At 49.9% G+C, this 9,515-nt stretch overlaps 1 protein-coding gene across 1 annotated transcript; it reads left to right on the forward strand.

Annotated features, from left to right (window-relative positions):
* Nucleotides 1-895: 895 nt before the first annotated feature.
* BBA_01077 (uncharacterized protein) lies at nucleotides 896-3,751 on the forward strand (the record flags this gene model as incomplete). The annotated part of the gene is made up of 2 exons (XM_008596174.1): nucleotides 896-1,951; nucleotides 2,216-3,751. The coding sequence occupies 2 exons, from the start codon at nucleotides 896-898 to the stop codon at nucleotides 3,749-3,751; spliced, it is 2,592 nt and encodes an 863-aa protein (XP_008594396.1).
* Nucleotides 3,752-9,515: the final 5,764 nt, after the last annotated feature.

Raw genomic sequence — 9,515 nt, forward strand, 5'->3', positions numbered from 1 at the left:
CAATATACCTTGAAATGAAGGACGCCGGGACTGATTCGTATCAAATATTTAGAGCCCTGTCAGAAGATTGAGCAGTGTCGAAACAGCAGGGCGATCCTCCGTTGTCTGTCAGCCTACATTTCGATTCGATGTTGGTAGTTGGCACTGGTCATCAAGGAGAGTACCTCGCTTCACTATCGACAGAAGATACCCACGAAACTGCCGTCAAAGTCTACATTGTCTGGCAAACCCAGTCTACAATAAATCAGGCCCCTTTTTGTGTCGCAATCATGTGTGAAAGCGCACCTCGCCGTGAGAGCACTGTTACCACGTGACAGATCAGACATGGTGAGGAATCAAAACGCACTCTTTCTCTTGAAAATATTCAAGGCCAGTATCATGATGAGCCATGATTCCCCATACAGTCATATCAAAATTGCGAAGCAGCAGGATGTAATTACCTCTCTACTCCTTCTCTCTTTTACCGCCTCTTCTGTTCAGTGGTCGGCTAGCTCCACCCGTCTCTGTTATCGCCTTCAGCTTCGGCATATAATATTATTTAGGCATAGGGCTACACTGACCCGCTGCGGGACGGCCCTGTTATCAGCTCTGATATTAGGCTTAATCTACATATTGTCACTGGTACGTAGAAGACTGGTGTGTTATTGAGCGGCTGTCGAGTCGAATGCACCAACGTGTTGTATTAGGGTGGCCGATTTGCCCGCTCGTGTAATCAGCCTCATCAGGAGGCTTGCAGGGGTGTCGCTGTTCGTCAGCGGCGACCCCTGGGCCTTTGTGCGTCGTCGCAATTTTCGACTAGAGAACGTGTTGACTTGTTGATACACTTGTCTGCAGTTAGCCAGCAGCGACACGGATTTGCAGGATGCAAATGGCATCGCCAGCTTGATCCAGAAGGATGGGTGGCTCACAAACCTCCCAGGACGACGGCTATGCGTTGGCATGGCCACGATCTCAGCGCTGGAATCCAAGCTACAGTGTCCCAAGAAACTCACTGGAACGGTCGCTTTCTGCGAATCTCGCTCTGCAAAACGGCCCCAAGTCAGTGCCTCGCAACGCCGCTGCGACTTCTTTGGGCTCCGTTAGCCATCAAAACACCCTTGTGCAGAGTACCGATAGAGCAAGCTCCGAGGCCTCTGTGGAATTACCAGAAGCGGATGAGAAAGAAACACCAGACGACTTGTCCAATTTATCGCATTGGCTGGAGACTCTTTCTGAGCTGTACATGAACAACCTGGATAACCGCGCCAGATGGGATCCTCGATGGCTGAACGTCACACATCGTGAGCGCTACAGTGGTCTATCATCTTCCCAAGTTACTGTCGTTGACTACGTTTCTGATCAGCCTACCGGCACCGTGGCAACAGCGACAACAAAACAACATCTCGCAGGATTATTACAACATCAGCCAGAAACATGCCAGCTTCGAGTAATTATGATGACAGACCTCAGCCGCTTCACTATGGGCGCAATTGGACAAACATACAACGTGGATCCCGAGTTTTGGTTTGAGCATCTAGCCAATTCTGGGTACGCCGCAAGCGATAGTCAGCTCAAAGTGAACAATGCCCTCTGGATGAACTGGAGCGAGCAAGAAACGCGATTCCGGCATCGTCCTCTGCCGGGAACTGGCCAGCGCACCGAGTGGAATGTTCCGCGCCGTGTCAAGTCGCGGCCGTGGGTACACTTGAAGTGGGCGAGATTGGGTCTCATGCATTACCTGGGCAAGAAGGGATTCAACGAAGCAGAAATTGAGGTAAGGCTCCACGATGGGCGGTGGCTTGCAGAGCGAGACGTTGTTTTGGACAAATGGGGCCGGTACATGACGACGCAAAAATTGGCAAAGGCCAAGCTTCTTGCCGATGCAAAGCGCAAGAAGAAGCAGAGGAAACAAAAAGGACACTACCCATCAGTGGAGGATCCGTCGACGGATGCAGCTTTGACCCCGTCAAAGGTAAAGGCCAGCAACGTATATCGTGCATACAGTACTTTTGAAGGCCTACCCAGGAATTTGAATTCTTGGTACAATAGGGATTTGCGTGTTCTGGCACCAGAAGGTCTCAGTCATTGGACAGGTTCCGACGAACAAGGCAAAAGAGTTGGTGAGTATTTCAACCCTCGCAAAGCAAGTTACAACGACTGACCTGCCGTGTGTCCTTGTTGCAAAGTCGTTCTCGTCTTTGACCCGGTTCGAAAGATGAAGAATCTCCATACACAGGAACTGATTCCTTCTTTAACTTTCATGCCCCGAGCCATGGAGATTGAAAGCTACTCGGAGGAGGAGCTCTGGCGCAGTGCCGGTCCTGAAGAGACGTATCTGGACCCCCCGCCGCCACCCCTTACCAATAAGCAAATCAAGGCACAAAAGAAGGAGATTACGAAGCAAAACTTGAAGAAGAAACGAGACTCGTTACGGAATCGATTCAGGAGAAGGAGAATCGACTTTGATGCGTCTCTTGATGAAGAGTCGGCTGAGCAAGACCAGAGTGATTCTGAATCATCTTATACAAGCGACGACGACTACGATGACGACTACGAGAAGCAGCTGCGAGAAGAGTATGAGAACCCAAAGCCGTACTCGAGAGATCGTGCCTTTGCGAGAAAATACAGCTTGTCGACGCAAGAGCTGGTTCTTCGCCGCTTGCGTACGCTGTCGACTGCCGAGATTACCAAGGACGACGGCGACGGCGACGCCTTGGTGTCGTCTCTGCTCACCAGCATTGTTCTGGATGACTTTTGGCGACTGCTGGCGGAGATGAGGGCCGAGCTCGACCATCTCGACGGTGATTTCAGCGGCTCCCTCTTCTCGCAGCTGGTAGAGTCGTTTGGCAATTCCGTTCGCCAGAACCTGTCCTGGCTGCGGTGCAGCTTGCAGGAACTGAGCGAGTGGGCTGTGCACCTGCAGACGTCGTCTGCCAAGGCGGCCTCATCGTCGTCTGATGCCGCCATTGCCGAGGAGCTCGAGATGCTGATTCAAGACGTGCAGGCACTGCAGCGCCGAGCAGAGTCGACGCTCAACGTGCTCGCGTCGTCCATGGGCCTCTCGCAGTCGTCCCTCGTCATTGACCAGACGTCGGGCATCAACAAGCTCACCGAGCTGGCCTTTTTCTTTGTGCCTTTATCCTTTATCACGTCCGTCTTTTCCATGCAGGTCAAGGAGCTGACGTCGGCGCCACCGCGCATGTGGACATGGGGTCTGGCGCTCAGCCTCGTGTTCCTGGCCACGTACCTGATGCGCATCCTCTTGCGCTCGCCGTCTGTCCGCATCGGCATCCTGCACTGCCGCGCCACCATCATCAACCGCTTCTCGTCGTCCAAGTCGAGCTCGGCCGAGCAGCGCCTCAACACGGTCGGCAGCCGCGCCGTCGCCAAATTCATCTTTTACTTTGCCTGCATCATTGTCATTTACATGGGCCTCGCCGCCCTTGCCATTGCTTTTTTACTCGTCGTGTATCTCGGACTGTGGCTCGGCGCGGCGGGCGCCGCCTTGTACTTTATCGTCACGAAATGGCCAGACCCGGCCGTGCTGGCGCCGTGCTTTGTGGCCTTGCCGGTGGCGGCTGCGGGCTTGTGGGTGTCTTGGCTGTGGGCGGACGAGACGACTGAGTGGACGACGGACGTCATGATGAAGGTTGCCGATGGTCTGGCGGCAAAGTTTCCGGAGAAGTGGCGGCTGGATAGTGTCGATGATGAAGATTTATCACGCGAGGGTGTGAATACGTACGCCAGGCAGGCAATCACTTTGGCTACTTGACAATATCACGCATCTTGATGGGGGGTTTTGCATCGTCGTATTCCGGCGGTATTTGAGATTTGTGGCTACAGAGCACTGGGAGAAAAAGGACGTGGATGTATGTAGCTGTCTTTGGTTGTCTATCAATACAACCATTGCGCAGTTGACCGACTTGCCAGTCTGGGCCCTTTTTTTAGGACAAAGTCTATTCTTAGCCCTGGTTTGCGGCGACGCAATCGCGTTTGATATGCCATTCGCTTGTTCCATGATTGGAACTCTCATAAAGACCCTTTAATGTATTCTTAGTTGATTGGATTGTGCATTCGGCCAGCGCTTGCTGGCATTATGTCTCTGACTTTTCAGCTCGACAGCACTCGGCCTCCCATCTCTCTCGTCTCAACTTATATACTGCGGCACCAAACGAACAAGCGTTACAGGCCTCTCTCTCCTTGTCTCATCGGTGCATTTGAGGGAGGGATGGGCGAGAAGAACGGATACGAATGGCGAACAGCTATTCATTTGTGCTTGTTGACAATGCACGGCAAATGTTGGTACTTTCCACTGCTCGTTTTCGTGGCCTGTGACTATCATGCCGCCACGTCAAAACTCTGAACCTCTTTTTGCGTAAGCGAGAGGGCATTTCCCTGTATCTCATGTATTCTCATGTATTCTCCTCTGCTACTAACGTACTTATCAAGCTAGTTCTTTTTCCTTTCATCATGCCATTGAAGTCAGTAAAGGATCCGCTACTGGGTAAACAATGCAAACAGACAGGGTATCAAAAGCAAAGCATCATGCATCTTATCCATGAGGTGGCAAGAAAAAAAAAACAGGTTGGACGATGAAACTGCTGCCACCCCTCAAACTAAGTTTTTTTTTTGTCTTTCGTCACTTGATGAACTTGTTTGTTTCAATCGATCAATCTAAGCTTTTGTGCAAAGAAACAAGAAAAGGACAGAGCAAACTGTTACAGATGGTCAAGTTTGGCTTGAGATGAGACCAGGCCGGTCGTCATTGATTAGTGAAGTTAGTCTTTGCCGGGTAAGAAGCTCTCCCCCCTCTCCCCAGTGCGCGGCAAGAATGAGATAGTCAGCTCGAGAATGGCAACATGGTTTCAATGCAACGGTGTGTGTCCTTGTTAGAGATTCCGACTATGCGGGGGATGCAGCAAAAGAACGTTTAATCGTGCATGCGCTTGTTGAGTCGTTTCCGAATGATGCGGTCGACCCCGATATCGATGGGCAAGATCTAGACAAGACCCCCCCCCCCCTCCCTCTCTCTCCCCCTTTCAAGTTTCGCCTTTCTTGTACGCACCGACATTCTCAGGATGGTGGCTACTGACTGGTCAAGATTGGGAAAGAATTGAGAAACTGAAATGCCCCCCAGAAGGAAAAAGGGCTTTATGCAAAACAGAGAGTCCGGGTTCCCTCCCCGCCCCCTCTTGCCGGCTTTCACGAGAACAACTTTGTCGCGGGAGAGCAAAAGTCGCCTTGACGGGGGTTTGTAACACTGCGATGTCACTTTGATGGTGGTGGTGTGCCGTCCGACGACAATCGGAGCTCGCCAGGAGAACACTGTGTACTTGCAATTGAATGCCGGGGAGGGGGTTCGTGTTAACATGACTCGGTATTATCTGTATGCGATTTACGAGGTACTGACTCTCTGGCTTGGGGAAAGAAGGGCATTTGCGGAATAATGAACCAACTACGAGTTTCAGCGAATACAGAGCAAATTAAATTTGCAATTTCATATGAAAAAGTATCAAGTCACGTAGGCTTGAGGAGACTAGATTGTGTTTGTTTAACCAGTCCTTCTCGAGTTCGAGTAAGAGCATTGTCCGTGGGAGGGAATGAACCAAGCACATTGATGGTCCTTACGAACTTGCTGTTTCAGATTTCTTTCCGCACAAACTCTACAGTTATCTCTCTCTCTGAGAAATCACATATAGGGACCCTGAATAGTTGACATGAATCAAGGCAGATGTCCGCGCTCTTTTTTTATTTTTATTTTTTGAAATTTTTCCCTTTCGGCAGCCGGGCGCGGAAAGACTCGCTGCCGCCTACGTCTCCCGCAATGATCGTCCATTTCATGCAAGCCTTTGTGGTTCCGAAGGGAGGAGGGAGGGAGGGAGGGAGGGGTGGTGTTATGAGATGTGCGCGTCGCAGGCTGTCAGCTATTATTATTATTATTATTTTTATAAACTTGGGCCAAAACACCAAGATATCTTCTTTTGCATAAATGGCCCATACATAGTCTGGATGAAACTCGGTCGACTTGGTCGGGAAAAAAAGAGCCTACCTAGTCGGCAGACGGCGGCAAGAAGTGGAAAAAAAAAGATGGGTGTTGGAAACCGTCTTGAAACCACGGCGACGGAGAGGTCATTCTGAAACTCTGGCTTTGGGCTTGTTTGAGATGGACTTTTTCTTTCTTTTTTTCTTACTATTCCCTTTTCTATTCCCTTTTCTATTCCCTTTTCTCTCGGTCTTCTGTAGAAAAATGACAACCCACTGGACCCTTTTTTTCTCTCTTATAAATCCGCTCTAGTTTTGTGCTGCGCCTTCTTGTCGGATCGCATATCCATCCATTTGAGCGAGAAAGGAAAAATAAGCCGTGGCTGAGAGAGAGAGAGAGAGGGGAAGGGGGGGGGGGGGGGGGGTCTTTCCTTGGAAGGAAACTAAAACACGAGCGTTATAGCTAGGGCTCATGGTAGAGTCTTGATGATGTAAAGTTGCCACTGACAACAGACTCAACTCTGCGCTTCTTTTCTTCTTCTTTTGCTTGCTTATTTTTTTTCCTTTTTACTTTTTCCTCTGATATTCCAATTCACCGGGGCGTCGCTGTTTTGCAGGCCGCCGGCGTAGTCTTGGGGTAAAAAAAAAAATAAATGTCGCCATCATCGATCGAGTCGTGTCAAGTCTCCGCAGCCCCAGCTCTGCAGAGCCCTCTGAAATAACGTTTCTTCATGCACACACACACACACACACACAGGTCGCACTTTCCCGATTCGAAAGTTAAGCATTGCAGCACGGCATCTCCTTTTAGCCGCCCTAGTGGTAACTATTATTCGCATTGTAGCTGCTTGTTGATTGGCTCTCAATCTCGTATACCATTGTTGGTTTCGTTTTGGGTGCTCTCTTGGTAGGAAGATAACCTAGTCTCCTATGCCCTTTTATTTTATTTTTCCACTTTGGTTTCTTGTGCGCTCGTCTAGCTTAAACGATCAGAATTTCCGGAATCCCACTATTGGCCCTCCGATAAAGTGCTCGGTTCTAGACCGAGTTGACAGCAAGATTGGCGATAATGCGACCTCGCACTAAAGAAGTATGAACCAATGTTGTTTCACCATCTGTGATGTCGGCGGCAACTGCAACAGGCATCGGAAAGATGTGCGTAAAAGCTCTCGGTAATCGCAATTATCGCAATATGTATATTGTATATTGTATCCGAGTAGTGGAGGCCACAAGAGGGCCTGCGGGTTACGATGAAACCGCTTGGCAGCGAGCTGTCTACTCAGCCACATCCCGGCTTTTGCTCTTCTGCCATTCCAACGATAATCGCTGCCTTCTTTATCACCTTGGACCTGGCTCCGATCGGCGTCATTGGCCGCCACGCAGACGTATCATAATAGCGTCTCCGATTGGCGAAAAGGATTCCGAAACACTAGTAGGTTGGCACTTGGACTTGCCATCAGCCCGTCACTTTTCATCACCATCATCCAAACTAGACCCTATAATAACGGCCTTGTTAATTCATGCCGTCAAGTTGCCTTTCCGGCCTTTGTCGGTTTTCGCCGCCGTTGCCATGGAATATTGTGGGTGCATGTAGAGCACAGCCCTTGCCGCCAGGATGGGCCGGCCATCTTGCCAGCTGTGCTTTTCAGAATTGAAACCATAATCGTGGAGAAGGAAAAGAGGGCACTAAAGCCCGCCCGTGTATTAGTCTGTACAGCCTTACCACGCTCGTAGCTCTGTGCTCAAGCGTCAAGAGCTTTCGGCATGCTTTTCTCCCACGTCATTACATGTTTCGAGAGTGAAACATGGTAAAGTTGGGCTCAGCTTTATCGCAGTCATCTTGGCCAATGGATAATTTACCTGCCTTTTTTCCATCTCAAGACATCGCGATAATGGACCAACTAGTTCAAGAAGCCATCGTAAAGAGAGCACTCGGTACTTTTGCACAAGCACTCGTTTTCTAGCACGTCACACGATCACTTTACCTGGACATACTTAATCTGCCATGGCAGTTTCGCATTGCCTCCACGATATATGTCCGAGTGTTTGGTTTGGTTAATTTTAGCGCCTACCTCAAAGTGAGTTTATCAAGGGCGTCGCCGTATAAGATTCATCACATGGCAAGAGATTCACTCAACAGTCGCTTTAAAGAATCCCATTCATGAAACATGGCGGAATATAAACAAGACTTGCACTAGGAGATTTGTTTGAAGATGACATCTCCTGTAGGCGTTTGCATAATCTGTAAATCGTCCGTGCCAGTGTCAGTAGTGATGCAGTGCCGACGCTGCCGTCAGGTGATGGAATGCATCATTCACCGAAACTGCAGTGACAGGCCTCAACAAGAACAAAAAGAGGTAACGAGAACACGAGCTGGTTCCTGCCAATGGGGGGGACTTCTCGTTGACTCAAGTTGTCGTTTCAGGTTGACAGCGGCAGTGTCAGCATTCACTTGGTAGCAGGCATGTCGCAATGACTAGAGGGAAAAGAGAAAGAGACCCAGACGAGACTCGGGAAAATGGACATTGAGGATACTACATGGCAGCAGCGCAATGTCGGGCTGGGCCGCAAGTCATCTGCCAACATTAGACCTCGCGACGACTTGACTCTACAGAAGACAGCATGCGAGAGAAGCCAACAATAGTCCTCTTCTTTTTTTTTTTTTCTTATCGGCATGATGCTTCTTAGAGGGACGCAAGACAGCGTCGAGGTTTCAGATGCATGTTCCTGACAGAAAGACGGCCCTGATTATGCCCAATTCAGTGGCTATGCCAGCCAAGTACAATGGCGCGGCTGGCATCTTTCCTCTCGCAGCAACACTGCCGTGGCTCGCTCGCTGTCAGGGACCGGACACGTTGCCTATTTAGGCATACCTTGGGAGGGGACTGCCACGAGGTTGAAGTGCAGAAAAGTAACAAGAGAATTAAAAATGGAAAAAAGCTGAAACCATGTCGATGGATAGTAGCGTGCAAGATGGAGACGGGACAGGCAGGGAAGCTTGTCGGCGGTGGACCGCAGATTCGCGCTGGCCTATTCTGTACACGTTGTTTTCAGCTTCTGCAATTAGTAATCTTCCATTTCTCCTTCTCCTCTTCTTCTTCTACTTCTTCTGTGTTTCCCATGTCCAACTTGAGGAGGGCGTGTCCGGTGGTAGGTGGAGAGGGGTGCAACAACAACAACAACTAGGCCCCATCCATCGGAGCCATAAAGGGCCCCAGAAATTATAGAAAGGCCCAAGCAGCAAAAAAAAGAAAGAAAGAAAGAGAGAGAGAAAGAAAGAACAACGACAAATGCCGATGTGTTCCCCGGAAAAGCGCTGATTGTCAAGTCGTGGTTGTGGTGCAAGGACGCCTGACTCTTGCAACCTGGATGCTTTCTTGTTATCTGCTTTTTTTCTGGGTCTGGCCATCGTAAACGGAGACCGGGAGCCCCCGCAAGCGCAAGGCTGCCAAAGAAAGACGGCGCTTTTTTTTCTCCCTTTGGTGTCTATTACTGGTATTTACTGGTATTTACTAGTCCAAACGCCGGAGAAGGCCAAAAAAGACGGGAGATGA

This window comes from Beauveria bassiana (assembly GCF_000280675.1).
Source record: "Beauveria bassiana ARSEF 2860 unplaced genomic scaffold BBA_S00002, whole genome shotgun sequence".
Classification (NCBI taxonomy): domain Eukaryota; kingdom Fungi; phylum Ascomycota; class Sordariomycetes; order Hypocreales; family Cordycipitaceae; genus Beauveria; species Beauveria bassiana.